Source organism: Ctenocephalides felis, unplaced genomic scaffold, assembly GCF_003426905.1.
Source record: "Ctenocephalides felis isolate EL2017-DRISC unplaced genomic scaffold, ASM342690v1 CF-g0.4_SCAFFOLD_01170, whole genome shotgun sequence".
Lineage (NCBI taxonomy): Eukaryota > Metazoa > Arthropoda > Insecta > Siphonaptera > Pulicidae > Ctenocephalides > Ctenocephalides felis.
In genome coordinates, this window is record NW_020537324.1 from 45,785,203 (window position 1) to 45,806,020 (window position 20,818).

Genomic DNA, 20,818 nt, shown 5'->3' on the forward strand with positions numbered 1-20,818 from the left:
TATCGCAGCTATGCGAAGACGGCGCGGTCTACCCTTGCGTTCAAGGAGCGAACAAATACATCATCGTTTTTAATAGAAACGAAGATGTGATTGGCGGCACCTCTACCCCTTTGTTCATTCCCGCGTGACGCGTGTCCGTCCAACAGGCAACGATCTACACGACTCATGCGGTGGGTGATACCCTCATCATTACACATTAAATATATGCGGAGTCAAGTGATTTAGGGGGTAGTGGATATAAGATTGTTTGCTCCATTAATGCAATTACTTCTTTTAGAGTAAATTGTAAGCTTGATCAAAAAACTTTTTTTTTATTATATACTAATTTTATATATCTTTACGTTTTAAAGTGTTCTGAACATGATGTATATGTATGCGTGTTTCAATACAAATTTTCGTGGACAATTTCAGAAGCGCGAATCAACCGATCTGAATAATTCAACTAGTGGGGTGGGTGGCATCGTGCCTTAAGGCAAATTGCTGGAACTTTCCGTACCGTAACGAAATGTTCGAGGAATACTGAATATTTTCAAATAGATTATTATAAATATTGTAACACTGTCTAATATTTATAAGAATTATATAAACTGAATTGCAAAGTTGAAATTATTTGTAAAGTATAGTACAAATATAGTCAGAATTAAAAATTAAATCTGAATTATTTTCGATATACAAAAAATTTAGAAAAAAAAGTTAAAACAATTTTTTTTCCAAAATCAATTATTTTGTTAAGACAAGCAGAAAGTTCTTTGAATCAATTAAATCGGACGCTTAGTTCTCTCAAAAACTGCCATTTTTTGCACATTTAGCTCCGTATCTTCAAAATGGCTGAGCCTGCCTTTGCCAAAAACTAATAAACACTTCTCCCAATCATTACTAATTGGATGTTTTTTAGATCGATCAAATCGGATGCTCCGTTCTCTCAAAAACTCGATTTCTATTTTCTGCACTCTTTGCTCTTTATCTCCGTAACTGCTAGACCTGCCTTTGCCAAAAACTAATCAGCACATCTCCTTATCAATAGAAATCAAATAGGAACCATTCAAATCGGTTGATCCGTACGCCCGAAAACGTGGACGAAAAATTGTATCCATACATACATACACACACACACACACATCCATTTTTTCTGAGGTATGCCAAAATGTTCAGAAACCTTCAAAACGTCGAGAAATGTAAAAATTTTCAATTCCGATTTTCGGCCCATTACAATAACTTATCCTACGGGAAGTTAAAAAGTAATCGGTTGACAAACTGGGCCGTGCTGATTAGTTTTAGGCAAAGGCAGGTCCAGCCGTTTCGAAAATACGAGACAATAGCTGCAATAATGGCATTTTAGTTCTTTAGAAAAGCGTCCGATTTGAATCATTCAAAAAACATTTTATTTGTATTGACGAAATGAAGAACTAATTTTTGCTAAGGTCCAACGGTTTCGGAGATCCAAAAAAATTGAACTAGTTGAAAGTGGCATTTTGCCTTGAGGCAAGTTGCAGGAACTTTCCGGTAAGTGTAAAAATTGACTTAATCAATAGAAATTCGGATTTAGATATTGAGATCAAACTTTCAACTGTTTCATATTTCAAATCAAGTTTTCGCTTTCAATTAAAAATCTCAACACTACGATTTCCAATTGAATTTTCACATTTAAATTATCTGTAATTATATTAATTATATTGCACAGGCACGTGCTTGTATGTCCTAAAATTGTAGTTTATTATTCCACATTTCACTGAATTGACAATGTTTGACTTATCACATCACAAAAGCAATTTTTGAGACAAAATTTAACTATGATATTTTGTTGAACTTTGATGAAATTTTAAATGATATTTTAATTTTTTTCTTAACAGTTAATTACAAGAAATTGTGCAATCCAATATCTTTAGAACGGTTTTTGAATTTTTAAAATCGATTTAGAATTGCGGGCTTAAACGTGGACGAAATTTTTTTCACTTTTCTTCGATTTACAAGGAAACGTCTTGGCCTATCGTCGCGCAAAACTGACAAACCATAGTCTTCATTGAGATACATCGAATGAATTTTGAATTTTTAAAATCGGTTCAGCCATTTTTGAGAAAACGTCGATTTAATATGAAAAATCTGTTCTTTTGCAAATTTGGTCTCATTTGACTCAAAATGGTTTGAAACGTCGAGAAAACATAAAATTAGCGAATCGAATTTTTTAATGAAAACAAACTTCTCCTTCGGAAAGTTAATAATAAAACTAAGAATATTGGTAATTTATCCCATTCGTCACTTTTGTGATTGTTATGGTTATTCTTTGCGACAATAACTCAGAGTAAATCGCTTTCATTAACCCTACTTGCATATAATTATTATATGACCGTAAAAGATTATATGAGAATTGCAATTCTTAGTCCATTTTGAATCATTAACTTACCGTTGGATAAGTTGATAATGAATTTTTTTATATATCTTCACGTTTCAAAATATTCTGAACATTTTGGCATACTGCAGAAAAAATGGATATATGTGTGTGTGCGGATACAAATTATACGGGGCAAAAAGTGCCAGATTTCGCAATTCAGTTTTTGAGAAAACAGAGCGTCCAATTTGAATGATTCAAAAAGCATTGTATTTGTATTGACGAAATAAAAAACTGGTTAAAATTTCAGAAAGCCAGGTACAGCCGTTTCGGAGATTCAATAAAAAAGTAAGAAAAAATACCATTCGGCGGTCAAAAATGATCACATATGCACATCAAATTTTCTGATATTTTATGGAGATTTTAATAAGTACAATTTTTTTATGGGTTCCGTACCAATGCTCATCGGTTAGACTATGATTACGCGCTTGATAATTTCGTCTCTAGAACACCTACGCATCGCAATTGCTTTGAAAAAAAAAATCAAAATATAATAAATATTTTTTTTTTAATTTCAAAATTCTCAAAAATCTGTTTTTTTAATGTTTTCACAAAATTTTGAAGCTTATTTAAAAATGTAATTTTTCGGTAAAGGAAGTTCCAGCAATGTGCTTTAAGGCACGATGCTATGCACTAGTAGTTTTCATAGATGTAACATTTTAACTCTATTAAAACCTGGGCATGTAGCAAGTTATACTATAATATAATCAAGCCGGTGTTAAAACGCAGGTCTCTAAGGTCAGAGAACATAATCGCACGGCGCCGGTGTCGCGACGGAAGCCCGTCGATTGGCGAAGGGGGCGCCTGCGCGCCTTTAGTGACAGGCGCACACAGTTCGGGCAGCTTCTTTTGTTTCTCTCGTATTTCATCAGAACGAATCGTTTTTGTGCCACTACACGTTTTACTACATTGCGACGGTGGGCGACGCTTAGCAGCGCAGAATCCTCGAGATACTGAGATTCTTCGATCACGTCCATATAATGATGCGTCATGCGATATTAAAATTTTACTTTGCGAATCATTTATTTGCTTGCTTGTTGATTTATTACAATTTTTCAACACATTACATTTGGTAAACCCTCATTTTATTTGTATAATGAACCAAAAATATTTTTTGACATAGATTTATAAATTCTAGAGTAAATTGGAATATTGCAATCTAATATTGAGTAGTGGTGCCTTAGCTGAAACATCTCGTACCGATAATTAAAGTTTTTAAAAAAACTTTCTATTTTTTTAAAACTGAAGAAGTTAAGTTTTTTAGAACTTGCTAATTAAAAAAATGACTTCAAAAAATATATTTTGAAATGGATAAACATTGGTACGCAACCCATAGAAATGTAAATAAAATTTGGACTTATTATTAAATTCTTTATAAAATATCTGATAATTTGATGTTCATTGATTTGATGATCATTTTTGTCTGCCAAATGGCATTTTTTTACTTTTTTCTTTGGAATTCGGGAAACCGCTAGACTTGCCTTCCTAAAACTTTAATCAGTTGTTATGTCGAACAAATATAATGTTTTTTATATACAAAAATAATGTTTAATGACGCTCCGTTATCTTAAAAACTGAATTACTATTTTTGGTACTTTTTGCTATGTGTTTTTGTTGGATCTGCTATTGCCATAGTCTTATCAGCATGTCTCCCTATCAATATGATTCGAATATTTTTGGAATCATTCAATTAGGTTGATCCGTGTTCACGATATCGTCGACGATATACAAACCCACACACTCGAACATATATCACTTCACTCAATAAGTCCGTAGGATAGCATATAGATGATGTAGCTATGTAATCATTCATATGACTTGTAGAAAGAAACAACTTTAAGAAGGTATATGTCAAAATTTCATGACAATCGGACGATTAGTTTACATGTTACAAATGTTCAGGTGCGCTACTTTTGAGTTTTTCGAAACCATGAATTCAAAGCAATTTCGTGGGTTGATTCATCCTTGTTTTTAGATGGGTAAAAATACCATTGCTGCCAAAGTATCGCTTGATAAGTGTTATCTGGACTGTTCTAAATCGAGGTAGATAGTAAAGAAATGGTTTGCTGATTTTAATCGTGGCCATACAGACATTGATGATGATGAACACTCTAGAAAGTCAATTGCGATGGTTACACCGGAAAATATCAAAAAAGTCCACCAAAACGTTTTGGAAAACCGAAAAGTAAAATTGCCTGAGCTGACATCCTAAAGATATCAATAGAACGTGATGAGCATATCGTTCAGGAATATTTGAATAGGAAAAACCTCTGTGCTAAATGGGTGCCGCGCAAACTCACATTTGACCAAAAGCATAACGAGTTGATGATTCGTGAGAGTATTTAGGGCTGTTTAATCAAAATAAAACTGAATTAGCATAACATGAATAGCATCACTATGTCACCATGGATATGACCTGGCTTCAACACTACACTCCGGAGTCGAATAGACAATTAGCCGAGTGGACTAGAGACGATGACGCGAAAAAATGCAACCAATCAGCTGGCAAGGTTATGTTATCAGTTTTTTGGGATACGCAAGAATTATCTTTATCAACTATCTTGAAAAAGGCCAGACCATCAACAGTGATTATTGTATAACGTTATTGGAACATTTCAAAATCAAAATCTGAAAAACGGCTCCATTTGAAAAACAAAATCGTGCTGCTCCATCAGGACAATACAGCAAGTCACAAATCCGTGAAAACATTAACCAAAAAACATGAATTAGGTTCCGAATCGCTTTCCCACTCACTATATTCTCTAGATCTGTTCCCTAGCGACCATATCCTGTTCTCAGATCTCAAAAGGATGCTCGCTCTAAAGAAATTTTTGCCGAATGATGAGATGATGGCCAAATTTCGTGACTAGGTATAAATCGTACTATGAAAATGGTTTCGAAAAGTTCGAAGTTCACTATAAATATCGTCTTCGAAGAAAACTATATTGAATAAAAAAAAAGATTTTTGCCAAAAAAATGTTTTTTTCTTACAATTAGTTATCCTACGGACTTATTGAGCGATGGGTTACATCGATGTTTTCTAAGGTACAACATTATGGGACGTCAAATAAAAATGCTTTCACCGAAAGCTAATCGTTTCTTCACATTGTCAACACCAGCTATTTTTTGAATTAGTCGAATCAAATGTTTTCTTTTGTTGTTTGTTTCCCAAACGCTAAAACCTGTCATTGACAAAAACTTATCACCACTATACTTACTATCATTATGAATTGAGTGTTTTTCGAATCATTCAAATTCTCTCAAAAACTTAATTTCTATTTTCTGCACTCTTTGCTCCGTATCTCCGAATCGACCGATTTTTGAATTATTCAAACCAGTCGATCCATGTGCCCGAGATCGTTGATAAAAAATTGTATTCACACACACATCCGTTTTCTCTAAAATATGCAAAAATGTTCAGATACCTTCGAATTGTGAAGATATGCAAACATTTTTATTTTCGATTTTTAGACGATTACTATAACTTACCCTACGGAAGTTAAAATAAATAGTTATTAAAACTCTGCTGATGATTTTTATTGAGAAAATACTAGATCAATGTTTTATACAGTGTATCTATGTAAAAAATATACTTATCCATGAAACTTACATTTTGCATTGGTTGAATAATGTAGCTATTACTTCGTAAAATTATTAGAAATTTGAAAATAAAACTTTGGACCTGTTTGCTTCGTGACCGCGACACAATATATGGGGTAAAAAAACAAATGACAAATTTTTGAAAAACAGCAAAAACAACATTATTCAACAATTATTAGCTGGGTATATACTGAATATAGTCAAATTTGACGTCGGACTTTTGACCTCTACCTCATATAGTTTAACCTTTTAGATTTAGAGTGTCTTTTTGGCCAATAAATTTATATATAAGTTGCATGGGTACTTATGGACCTGCGGGGAAACACCATTCTCAAAAGGAAGGACAGTATTGTGTTTTGTGATATACCGTCTCGAAAATTTCTGGATTCGAATGAATCGAATAAAAAACACATATTTCGAATCAAGCTTATATATAAACAAATATAAGTTAAAGCAAAATAAAACTCTATAAGTGTATTAAAATATCCCGTAGAGCAAGTATTTTGGCATACCTTAGAAAAAATGGATGTATGTGTGTGTATGTGTGTGTGTGTGTGCGTGTATGTGTGTGTATTCGGATACACATTTTCGTCTACGATTTCGGGAACACGGATGAAGCGATCTGAATAATTCAAAAAACATTCGATAAGGATTGCATTGACAAGGAGACGTGCTGATTAGTTTTTGGCGAAGGCAGGTCTAGCCGTTCCGAAGATATGGGACAAAAAATGCCATAAACGGTAACTCAGTTTTTAAGGGAACGGAGCGTCCGATTTGAATAATTCAAAGAACATTTTACTTGTATTAACAAGATGAAGAACTGATCAAATTTTCATAAAGGCAGGTTTAGCGGTTTCGGAGATCTAGTGAAAAAAGTAAAAAAATGCCATCTGGCGGTCTAGAATGATCATTAGACATATGCAAAAGTAAATTTTTGTCAAAAATTTATAGTTTCTCAAAAATCTAATTTTTTGCAGAATAAATTTTTTTCAAAAATGTTAATCTTTTTCAAAAAAATAATTTTTGGTACGGAAAGTTCCAGCAATTTGCCTTAAGGCACGGTGCCATGCGCCCCACTAGTTTTTATTTATTTTTAATAAAATAAACATCTTTAGCACATTATTTATGTGTCCACAACTTACAAATGATACTCCACCCAATCTACTTTATTTGTATCTAATATATGACCACAAGTCAAAAAATTCAGTTTCTGCTTCAGTTTCGGGGTTAGAATATCAATTTTAGATCTGCCCACTTCGGATTATATTTTTGTTGATTTTTATCATCTTTTTTCTGATTTTTTATCATCTTTTTTTCTTACTTTTAACTATATTTATTTTGTAAAACTTCTTTTCTTATGGATACTTCCATACATACTGTAAATTTTATTTTGCGTCTGTTAAATGCATTAGTTTTGATTGATACCGCATTTGCCCACCAGGAGCAAAGTGGTCTAATCTTCGATGGCAAAAAAGTTTTTTGTAGATTGGATCAACAGCGATTAATAATTTTCATAGGACATGAAACAACACATTTATCTATATCATAACTTGGGTAATACTGTAACATATTACAAATAGCCGTTAGATTTTGTTGCAACTGATGCAGAGGCGGATTAAGCTCTCTGCCGCCCTAGGCCCTATCTGACCAGGCGCCCATTTTAATAACCAGTATGTTGCGGAGGAGATTACATACCTAATCAAGGCAAAAAAAATTAAACAGTATTAAAATTGAATTTAATATTTATTTTTAAATATTTTTCAGAAATGCAGCGTCTCGTTTTACGTTGGACCATTAAACGCGGATTTGCCACAACCGCTATGAAGGAAGATCCCCCTCTTACTGAGGTAATAAAGCTATAATGTATTTTATATAATTCAACTAATAGTGTACAATAAGCAATTTGTACTAGATATAAATGAATAATTATATATATAAATGAATCGTAAAATGTGTTGGTAAGCGCATAACTCAACAACGCCTGAACCCATTTGGCCAATTCTTTTTTAAAAATGTTGAAGTCCAAGGATGGTTCTTACGGCGAGAAAAAATCGAATAATTGCCGGGGAAACCCTAAAAACAGCCCTTTTCTTTTTCTCATACAAACGTTTTCTAACTAAAACGTAGAATCAATCTGAGCTTTATTGCTATTATATAAAATTCATATTAAATTACAAGCACTCACTGTATACTCCTTCTAAACGATTATTCGGATGTTGATATGTCTTTCTGAAGTTTGTGAAGAAAATTTTCTAGGATGTATGTGATTATAAAGTACTGGGATGTATGTGCAATATTGTAGAAATAAATAAAAAAAAATGCAAAAAACAACATGTCATTGTTTGCATTGAAAACAAATGAAAACTATCATCTGCCAAAATTTTCAATTTACTTATGAATCTAGACAATATTAGAATATGTATAATAAATTTATGATTATGACTAAGAAAAGTGAAATGTCTACATTATTATTGCCAAAAAGCAGCTGAGATGTGGAAGAAATTGAAATAATATAAAATACAGTATATGTATAGAAATACGTTTCCAGTTATAGAAATATGTCACTAGTTATAGGAATACGTGTGCTTCTATACTAATTATACTTTGAAATGAAACAGTAAGTGTCACGATATTAACGCGATGATAATGCGAGTTTATTGATAACTCCAAACTTTACAAAGAAACTAATGTAATATTCAATTTAGATATCAAATCATTTACTAAATTTGCTCGACAATAATCCTAGACAATATTAGAATACCCCGTGTTCATATAGACATAGACGCTTCTCTCGCCCGATTTTTACGTTCAGAAGGAATACTTAAAGGGTCCTCCGCTCGACGTGGTGGCGCTGCTTTTGGCACTCAAATTAATGGCGCAAAATTTGAAATGAAAATTAATGAATTGTACTAACACGGGTATTTGAAACTAAATTCGGTATTACAATCCTATTGTCTTTTGTAATGATACAATAATAACAAAAATATACTAGATAATATTATATTATAATAAATATACAATCAAATCGAAATATAAATCGACAAATACACTGCAATACACCGGTTTATATATAATAGATATTGAATCTAATCTACTGGAATAACTTCTACTTTTTTTTCTACTTATTAATATAAATATTCAGAAAAATGTAGTGAATAATGCATTATAGTGTTAGTTCATTACATCGTCTGTCATTCTTAACTCTCATTAACTAATAATCATCCCGTGCAAAATTTGACATTCTTAAGCAATTTTCTCTCAAGTATATTCAGATCCGCGTGAAGTGGTAATCCAATTTTAAACAGCTTTAGCCATTTTAAACAACAAAATTTCCTAGAACTGACCTCTTTCCTTAAAGTGTATTATGATTAGACTAATATGTCAATGCACTACGTAGTAATGTAGTAATTATGTCCTCCATATGAGTTTGAAGCTGTTCTATTCATATTGTCAAAGGGCTATGCATTTGAGAGCAATTCCTGATGAAATCTTTATTAACGAATATACAAACACAAACGAACAAGAATCGAATTTTGTAAACTTACACAAAAATAACACTGACGTTTCTTAATAACCAACATAAAACATTTGAAAATACTTTTTCATCGGCTCACTAGCGCCAAATCTGCGACTACGAATGGACCCCTAAGTATTCCTTCTGAACGAGGATTTTGTTCTAAGTGAAAAGGCCCTACAATAATCGCGGGAACAAAAATCAGAGAGAACATTTTATTCGATTCCGAAACATAAACTAGCGCCAGGCTTGCTAGATACGAAGTTCTAGATACGGCGTTCTAGATAACTGACTTAGTTGTGTGTTCATCACTAATCGACTGACGCATCAATCAACTGGCAGGTGTCAAGTCCGCTACATTTTCACTCCCCTTCAAAAGAAAATGAAGTGTCCGTAAAAAAATAAATAAATTCATAATTTGAAGGAGACTTTTTTGGTTTTAATTTTTCTTGGAGGATCCATCCTTGACTCCAAGTGATATGGTCTAAATTCTTGGTTGCTTGGTTGTGAATTTCCTTGTATTGTGTCAAAAGCAGTTCTGCGAAGACTTTGTGGAAGGTAGGGCTTCACAAAATTATCTTGAGTATGGCAATAAACTGGATGGCTGTCTAATGACAATTTATGTAGGTTCAGAGAAGTATTTTTTTTTATTTTTCTTTTTTATTTTTTTTTATTGGCCTCGCTTACTCGAGCATTTAGCCACCTACATTATTCTATACAATCATATATCCTATGTAATCTTTCAATTTTTTATACTATCTTTTTCATATAATCCTATTCTTTCTATATTTCTCAACTTATCTTAATTTTTCTTTACTATCTTCTAAACACTTCTATCTTCTTCTTCTATACTACTCATTTCATCTTCTAAACTCTTCTTATTGCCATTTAATATAGTCTGCATTTCAACGTCCTTGCTCTGCTCTTTCGAAATTTCCTCTGCAGTTAACTTTGAAGGCATTTGAATGGAATTAATCCTGGATAAGGCATCAGCAACCACGTTCTGTTCACCCTTAACATATATAATATCAGTGGAAAACTGTGAGATGTATTCCAGCTCAATCTGTCTGGTGAGAGGAGAGCATCCTGCTGCATTCAGCTTGTAATCGAGGAAGTTTACCTCATGTTTACCAAAGATGCATTTCTCTACATTGATTGTGAGTGAATACTCCTGTAGCCTCTCAAAAACCATTTGAAGATGCGACGGTGCTCATTCATGTCAGTTTTTGAGTCCAAATGGCATACGTAGATACTCGAAGAGTCCCCTTGGGGTAATAATTGCAGTCTTTTTAATATCCTCTTCATGCATGGGTACTTGGTGGTAGGCTTTTTCCAGGTCTATTGTAGAGAATACTGTTTTTTGATGCAGAGTATTAAACACATCTTGTATTAAGGGTGGAGGATACCTGTCGGGCAGCGTGTTCATATATCTATCCTCCTATAATCTCCACACAGTCTGAGATTCTTCTTTAGAACCATGTGAATAGGACTTGCCCATGGACTGTTGGAAGGCCCCAAAATGCCCCTGTTCAGGAGATCTTGTAACTCGGACCTAGCTGCAACAGCCTTTTCTCCGAAAATCTTCCTGAACCTGGCAGCTACTGGTGGACATGTTGTGATTATACTGTGGGAAAAATGACATGATTTAATATTGGTGGTTACCTGCGGCTTTGTTATTGCAATGTATTGTGCCAGTAAATCTTTGAAAGGCTCTGCTGGGTTGACAGTGGAGATGTTGACTTGCTGTGCCTTGAGTACCTTTCCATCAGAGGTAAGGCCTGTGGTCGAATCAATCAATCTTCTGCCCTTCAAGTCTATCAACAGACTGAAGTTGCTCAGGAAATCGGCTCCTATAATGGCTGTGGCTACATCGGCAACAACAAACTGCCAGTTAAAACTTCTGCGTAGTGATAGATCCAGCTCCAGAGTTCTCTTGCCATACATGGATCTTCTGCTAGAGTTTGCTGCAAACAAAACTAGTTCTTCCTTGGCATGACCATTATCGAACTTATGGGCTGGTAATATGGATAAAACTGATCCGGAATCTATAAGAAATTGGATTGAAGTCTTTCTGTCTTGAAGTCTGTAGGCGGAGCTCAGAGCAAACAGAATTTATTTCACCATCATTGCATGCTCCAATTAATGACGGTGAAGTTAGTTTTCCGTCTGGTTTAACGATTTGAGCAGGCAGGGCTCCACACACTTTGTGGCTTTCTCACCAAATCTGTAATGATAGTAGCAAACTGATCCACGAGAAGGTGTCCTGGACGCTGGACCTGTGTCGAGAGCCACTCCTTGGTCTTGACCGATTGTGTTTTAATTCCTGCTGATCATTTTTCTGCCTTTCAGTGTTCAACAATGCTATTAGTTCCTTGATTTCCTGGACGCATGACATAAGCAGGGTTGGCGGTCCAGTCTCTGTTCCACTAAAGGCTTGTGTGTTGTGGACATCACATATGATGTGGGCGCACAGTGATCGACCAAAATATCGGCTACTTCCGACAGGGCTTCCGGGCCTAGATGACGAGAAACTATCAACTGGGGCCGGAAGTGGTGTGGCAGGCGCTCTGACCACAGTTTTATTATGATGTCTTCACTGACCTCTCCCTTCGCCAAATCCATCATCTCTCGTAGGAGCTGTGATGGTTTCTTCTCGCCTAGAGATAAGTTTGTAATAGTTTGTCAATCTGCTTACCTCTGGATTCGGGCACTCTGCTTAATATAGTCTTCTTAATGTGTTCGTATTTGTCCGACTTTGGAGGATTACGGAGGACATCTTGGATGAGGCGTAGGGTTTCAAAATCCAGGGCTTTAAGTACTGCCGTGTACTTTGTATCGTCGCTCCTGATCTTGGCAGATTGAAATTCTGATTCTATGATTAGGAACCATAGGTCCGGCGAATCTCCATTGAAATGATTTACGGATTGCTTCGCAAAACTATCGTGTTCAGAAACACGTGGACTGCTCGTATTTAGGTTCGCCTCCTGATCCAGATCGATCAGAGATCTGTTAAAAGCTGTTTCCTCATTGATGGGCGTAGATCGAGTCGACATGTTGGAAAAAATTGGTATAATTTACCTCAGTAATTTTGTTATCAAATCATTTACTAAATTTGCTCGACAACAATCGCGGAAATAAAAATCAGAGAAAACATTTTATTCGATTCCGAAACATAAACTAGCGCCAGGCTTGCTATATACGAAGTTCTAGATACGGCGTTCTAGATAACTGACTTAGTTGTGTGTTCATCACTAATCAACTGACGCATCAATCAACTGACAGGTGTCAAGTCCGCTACATATGTATGGCAGATTGAATGATACACATATAAACAGGATATGGCAAATTAAATCGCTTAAAATATGAAATTAAGTATTAATCAGGGCCGGACCTACCTTTAATGCGATGCACGCGAAAAATACGAGCGCACGCCTTAGGAGGCGCCAACACAAGATTCGGATATTAAATTTTCAATATAGTTTTTTTTTTCAATATATAATTTCTTAGCATCTTTTACTAATCTTTCCACAATATTTTTAAAATTCGTAAAATTTTCAATTTATAACAACAAATGGGAAAGTAAATATGAATACATACCATTCAGCTCTCACGATATCGATTAGGAGAAGTTTAAGATGCGATTTTGGATATCATAAATAATAAAAAAATAAATTAATTTAATCCAACATGAAGTCCCAGTGTTATGTTATGGTTATGGTTATGTTATACCGTCTACATTTAACATCGGTCATGTTATAAATGTATATGCATTTTGGCGTAAAGAGTAATTTAAAAAACAATAATTATTATTTTTAGCTAAACAGTAAATATTATATATATATATTAGTATATTATATTAAAAAATTGCATACATGGGCAGTGGCGGATCCAGCTTCGGCGTCAGGGGGGGGTCATAATTGAGAAGTTTTTATAGTCCTCAATGAGTATGTAACAAATTTAATATATATATATATATATATATATATATATATATTCATATATATATTAGATAGAGCGGGGCTTGAAGATTCGCGGGTAAAAAGGTCCACCACCGATATTTCAAAAACAAGTAAAGTTAAGGATTTCTAAACAACAATACTTGAAAGTAGAGGGGAAAAAGTACAACCAGCCATCACCCTGATTCTTACGACGTTGAAAAAAGCATTTTTACGAGAGATAAATTAAATAAATATTTATTCCAACTCTGCTGGTGAATATTTTGGACAAAATATCAAATCAAGGTTATATACAGAGTTATCTCTGTAAAAAATGTATCTATAAAACTCATATTTTTCATTGGTTGAATAATGTAGCTATTATTTCGTTAAATCCGTTAAAAATTAAAAATAGTAAATTGGATTGTTTGTCCTCTCGCCGATTTTACTCCGCCGATGTGTGTTTTGTATGTCAGCATTTTTTCGTCCACGTTTTCGGGCGTACGGATTAACCGATTTGAATGGTTCAAAAAACATTCGATTCCTATTGATAGGGAGATGTGCTAATTAGTTTTTGGCAAAGACAGGTGCAGTAGTTACGGAGATACGGAGTAAAGAGTGCAGAAAACACAAATCGAGTTTTTGAGAGGCTGGAGTATCCGATTTGAATGATCGAAATAACATTGAGTTTGTAATGATTGTGAGATGAGGTGATTAGTTTTTGGCAAAGGCAGGTCCAGCAATTTCAAAGATACTGAGCTAAATATGCAAAAAATGGCAGTTTTTGAAAGAACTGAGCGACCGATTTGAATGATTCAAAGCACTTTCTGCTTGTTTTGACAAAATAATTGCTTTTGAAAAAAAAATTGTTTCAATTTTTTTTTCAATATTTAATTTTTTTTGTATATCGAAAATAATTTAGATTTTAATTTTAATTCTGACTAAAGTTTAAAACCTATATACTCTGAATAAATAGTTTTAACTTTGCAATTCAGTTTAAATAATTCTTATAAATATTAGACCCTGTTACAATATTTATAATAATCTATTTGAAAACATTTAATATTCTTCGAACATTTCTTTACGGTACGGAAAGTTCCAGCAATTTGCCTTAAGGCACGATGCCATACACCACTAGTTTATATATTGATTAAGTCGTCTATTTACAGATGTTAGGATTACAGAAAGTTCATGCGTAAGGGCCACTCACAATCAGTTTATTTTTTTTATTTTTGAATGAATTTTTTTTCCTAAACTGTAATAAAACATATATTCGCAATACGATTAGAAAATCCTTAAATTTTAGGGTTTTTGACTCCGCTATTCGTCTACAATCAGTTAAATATTCAAGTTATAAAATGTGTTTGGTAACAAAATACATAAATTAAATCATTATGAAGTAATTTTGTTGTTAAATTAGTGTTTCATCTAAGTCCTAAAACAGGCTCAGGGGGGGTCATGACCCCGTGACTCCCCCCTGGATCCGCCACTGTACATGAGTAGAGGACAACGTCTGTCGGGTCATCTAGTTTGTAAATAGATATCTCATTAATGTTGTGAGATCAAAGTATACTGGACATGGAAACGGAACAAATGAGAATGACATGACATAATATTTATTTTTGTAAACATTTATTTTATAATACAATTTTTATGAAAATAAAAATAATAATTACAAATTATATAAACAATGTTATAACTCCTCTGCGTTATATAAACTAAGTGTATGTGTCATTTTGCCTTAAGAAAAGTTTCATGAACTTTCAGATACGCGTAAATAAATGACTTAATCAACAAGAATTGTGATAAAATTCGTAAATAAAGTTTTCGATTTCACTAAAACCTAATCAATGCAATTTCCAATGAATATTCTTCAAACAGAATTATAATCAATATTTTTGAATATAATAATTATTGTGTATCGTAAGTATTGTGAATTATAATCAATATTTTTGAATATATTAATTATTGTGTATCGTAAGTATTGTGAATTATAATCAATATTTTTGAATATATTAATTATTGTCTACGAGCACGTGTAGGTTGTCTCAAAAGCGTGGCTTATTCCAAACTTTAATGAATCATTAGGATAAGGCAGGGCACAAATGTCTATTGACTTTGAGCATTTATATTGTGAAAACCAAACCAATCATATAACAACAAATAACACGTAAACTGATTTATCATAGTAGAAATGTGGTTTTTCCTTTTTTTTAATATTTGTCGCTAGGTCCTTTCCACCCCATAGGCGAGGTGCAATGGGCCGTCCCCAGAGGGCAAACAAGTTATTTATAATTTTAAAGGGGTTTTATTGTTTTCACCTTTGTCAGAGCTGATTGAGACCCCCCCGGTGAAGATTTTATAGAAGTTACATAAAAGAACTGTTAAATGTAACTTGAAATCTACAATATATTTTATAAAACAATTAAATAACGTTTATATTGAAAAATTGGCCTTGTAAACCAAGCAACATCAGTGCTCACAACCAAAAAAACTAACAACGATTTAGAGCCAACTGCGATTTGCCATCACTAACTGATATATTTAAAACTGTTTTTAAATTTGAAAAATTTTGACATTTTTTTTTAATTTTTCTGCTAATTCTGAAAAAATTACTCGATTTTCCGAATGCCCCGTAGAACTAATCGTCTATCGTCCTTATTATGATTCATTGAAAAGGCCTTTAAATGTTTGAAAGTTGACATCAAATTAATGCGATGCTCATTTCTTCACACGTAGATAAATTCTTGAAATTGAAAAAATCTTTACTAAATCATTCCATCTTTTCTAAAAACTATTCGGCGCAAAACTTCGAACGGTTTTAGAATTTTTAAAAACAATTCTGGATTTATGGCATACTAGTCCCTCGACCAAATGGTATTAAAATTTGTAAGTTAGTTCATTCGTTTATAAAAAAACGTCGACGACCGGACGAAAATCGATTTACTTACACATTCATACTTTTCACAAAATTTGGTCTTGATTCAGATTATTCAGAATGACTTGATAGGTCATTCCTAAATTTCTTACCGAAACTGGCAATAGAGCACCTAGCATGGACTTCCCGATATGTGTAAATAACCGATTTAATCAATAATAATTTAATTTGTATATGATCCACCTATCTACTTGTCTGCTTGTCCACCTGTTTACCTGTGTCTACATGTTATCAGTCCATCAGTCCTTCAGTCTATGAGTCTGAGAGTCTACCTGCCTACCGGCCTATATTTTTGCCTGCCAATCTGTCTATTTTTGTACTTGCATAGTTTTTTACTTGTCTACCTGTCTAACTACCCAGTTGTCTGCCTGTCTACCTGCTTACCAATAATGCTATTTATATATGAATCAATAATAATGATTTGTAATGATAATTTTTTACCATCAAATGGTATTTCGTTAACTTCCTTTGCTGCATCTTTGAAACTGTTGGACTTGCCTTCGCAAAAATGTATTCAATACTTCATTCTGTTAATAAAAGTAAAATTGAATGATTCTAATGAAGTTCTCTCAAAAACTGTCATCGAATGACTTAAATTTTGAAATCGATTCAGCGGTATTTGAGAAAACACGCACGAAAGGTTAAAGTTTGACTCACAAAATCATTGAAAAAATAATTTTGAAATATTAATTACGAAGAAACGGCCTTTCCGATCTTTACTAAAAACTAAACGATTTCCAACATATATCTTTCACACGGTCTTTGAATTTTTATAGGCGGCGTAGAATTTTTGGTTAAAACGAGGACACGAATTTTTTTACACTGTTTTGCTAATCGTAACAACTAGTTGAAAGTGGCATTTTGCCTAAAGCCAAGTTGCAAAAACTTCCCGATATGTGTAATAATTGACTTAAACAACTAAAATTGAGATTTAGATATTTAGATAACATTTTCAAAAGTTTATTTCTCAAACACATAATATCTGTAAATATATTAATTGAATTGCACAGACACGTGTGCTTGTATGTCCTAAAATTGTAGCTTATTGTTCCAAAAATGATTTATTTGTGCTTTATATGCAATATCCGTCTCTATTCAGGATGCTTTCCAAGTTCTTGAAGTGATCCACATTTTGTAATTAGCAGAAAAGTGAAAAAAAATTCGTCCAGGTTTATGTCAAATCAAAAACTATTCAAAAGATATTATATGAGAATCGTACCGATTATGTTTGAACAAAGATCAGCCGTTTCGTTTCTTGTAATCAACCGTTGAAAAAAAATATGATGAAGTTGTATATGCTGATAGATACCATAGTCCTAAAAAACATACTTATAAAATATTACGGCGCTACGACAAGTCGTTTAATTTTAAAAATGATCGAAGCTTGAAAAATATTAGTATCCTTTTTTAGCGTATGTCAAAATTAGATCTTTCATTCACGTTTTCTCAAAAATGCCTGAACTGATTAGAAAAAATTAACTAGTGATGCGTGGCATCGTGTCCTAAGGCTAATTAAATACTTAGGGAAACTAGTGGGGTGCATGGCATCGTGCCTTTAAGCAAATTGCTAGAACTTTCCGTACCGTATTCAAAAATCTTGGTACGGAACCCAAAACAATTTACACAAAATGTGTACACATTATTAAAATCTCTATAAAATATCTGATAATTTGATGTACATATGTCCAATAAACATTTTTGAACGCCAAATGACATTTTCTTAACTTATTTTTATCGAGAGTCCATAACCGCTGGACCTTCCCAAAAATTTAATCAGTTCTTCATCTTGTCAATACAAGTAAAATCTGTTCTCTTAAAAACTGATTTATGGCACTTTTTGCCCCGCATCTGCGAAACGGCTACACCTGCCTTCGTTAAAAACTAAACAGCGCGTCTCATTATCAATACGAATCGAATGTTTTTTAAATTATTCAATTCGGTTATTCCATACTGTCTAAAATGTCGAGGACATTTATTTGCACCATATACGTGAATTTTAAAATTAACTAGTTGGTATTGGTATTTTGCCTTGAGGTAAGTTACATGAACTTCCCGATATGTGTAAATAATCGACTTAATCCATAATAGATAAATTAATTTATGAGTGATTAAAAGTATTCTGAGTGGATTTTTTACACATAATTGAAAACGAACGAACACGTAAACTCGGAGTATTTTCTAAGAGCAAATTTTCAAGAATCAATAATTTTTATAATTGAAACAGTTTCTATAAGACTTTAATGGTTCGGTATGTTCATTAAGACTCTATCTTTATACTCTATCGTTATTCCAAGTAAATCGACTATTTTTAATTTTAACAAACGCCAAAAAAACTACTCATTTTCTCAAACTTTGATGAATTTTTAAAATTAAACTACTTGTTGTAAGGCCGTAATATTTCAGTAAGTTCTAAAAAAAACCATAATATATATCGCCAAAAAAAGTTCCATAAAAATCGGCTTAAATTTTTTTTTTCAACAGTTAATTACAAGAAAACGGCTTGGTAGATTTTCACCTAAAACTAATCAGTATCCTTCCTAACTAATATCATTCGAACAGTTTTCGATTTTTTAAAATCGATTCGGTAGTATGAGCTTAAATGTAGACGAAAAGTTACAAAAAAACGGCTCGGCCAATCTTCGCACAAAACTGAGAAACGATAATCCTCATCGAGATACATCAAATGGCTTTTAAATTTCTGAAATTTGTTCAGGGGTTTCTGAGCAAACGTCGATGAAAGATCTAATTTTGATTAATGCCAAAAAAACGATACTAATTTTTGCAAACGTTGACGAAATTTTAAAATTAAACGAGTTGTAGGACCGTAATTTTTCAGTATGATCTATAAGACTATGGTATCTACTGTCAAAAAAAAAATCGTCGAAAATTTTTTTCTTACACTTTATTACAAGAAATGGCCTGACCGTTCTTTACCAAAAACTAATCAGCACGATTCCCAACCAATATCTTTCGAACAATTTTTGAATTTTCAAAATCGATTCAGAGTTGTGGGCTAAAACGTAAACGAAAATTTTAACTTCTGCAATTTACAAAGAAACGGTTCGGCCGACCGTAGCGCAAAACTGACAAACGTTAGTCCCGATCGAGATATATGAAATGGCTTTTGAATTTTTTAAATCGGTCCAGTCGTCCTCAGACGATATATAAGTCCTGCCACGATATATCGGTCCGTGTTTTCTAAAGCATGCCAAAATGTTCAGAAACCTTTGAAATATGAAAATATATAAACATTTTTATTTTCGATTTTTTTGCAATTACTATAACTTATTCCACCGTAAGTTAATAATGTGATGTGACAGCAAAATATTTTTCTTAGGAGCGATATAGAATACAACGTGGAAATTACAATCAGTTATCTTTGGAGCACACAAATCGCTTCCAGCACTTATTGGGGGGAGACAAGGCGCGCGTGTTAACGGATCCGTACGACGTGCACCCTCACAATGTGGACTGGCTCAATAGTATGCGGGGTAAGTAAATAACATGTGAAATATTTAACAAAGTCTAGTAATCGGGCATAACATCAATAAGAAACTTGAATTTCTTTAAAAAAATTATTTAAAATCCATACGTTTCGGCTATAATTCTAGCCTAAGCTTAACTAATTTTTCCACTGAATGATTTTAAATAATTTTTTGAAAGAAATTCATGTTTTTTATGTTATGCCCGATTACCAGACTTTGTTAATACATATGCCAACATAAAATTCAGAATCATACAATATAAACATATACAGTGGTGTTGTCGAGCCGGAATGTCGTTAAATTTATAATTTAAATAATTTTCATTGAACATTCTTATTATTGTAATAAACATACATATATATGTACAAAGGGTTTTGTAATGATTTTTGTTTTGTAATCCTTTGTAAAATGCCTTCATTTGGAACCAATAAAAAAACTTTGACATAAGCCGCCCTCATTGCCTTGGCAGTCTTTGCCGCTTTCGGTGTTTTTGAGAATGTAAACCAATAAAATTATGTGAAAATGTAAACCTTATTACTCTATTTATTTATAACTAGATGTCCCGACATACGTTGTCCTGTACCCATGCCTACAATTTTTTAATATAATATACTAATATTTACCGTTTACCTAAAAATAATATTACTAAATTACTCTTCACGCCAAAATGCATATACATTTATAACATGAGCAATGTTAAATGTAGAACTGCTTTAAATAAAATGATGAGTCTCAATTCCCACACTATATTGGAAATTGAAATATTTTAAACGGTATAACATAACCATAACCATAACATAACACTAATACTTCATGTTGAATTAAATTAATTCATTTTTTTATTATTTATGATATCCAAAACCGCATCTTAAACTTCTCCTAATCGATATCGTGAGGGCTGAATTGTATGTATTCATCTTTACTTTCCCATTTGTTGTTATAAATTGAAAATTTTACGAA

At 33.1% G+C, this 20,818-nt stretch overlaps 1 protein-coding gene across 1 annotated transcript in view; it reads left to right on the forward strand.

The window, feature by feature from the left end:
• Nucleotides 1–16,309: 16,309 nt before the first annotated feature.
• Nucleotides 16,310–20,818, forward strand: part of LOC113367308 (D-2-hydroxyglutarate dehydrogenase, mitochondrial-like) — a 29,199-nt gene continuing 24,690 nt past the window's right edge. The window contains exons 1-2 of the mRNA XM_026608922.1: nt 16,310–16,324; nt 19,711–19,864. Of these exons, the coding sequence (XP_026464707.1) occupies nt 16,310–16,324; nt 19,711–19,864 (169 nt within the window). The remainder of the gene's footprint in view (nt 16,325–19,710; nt 19,865–20,818) is intronic.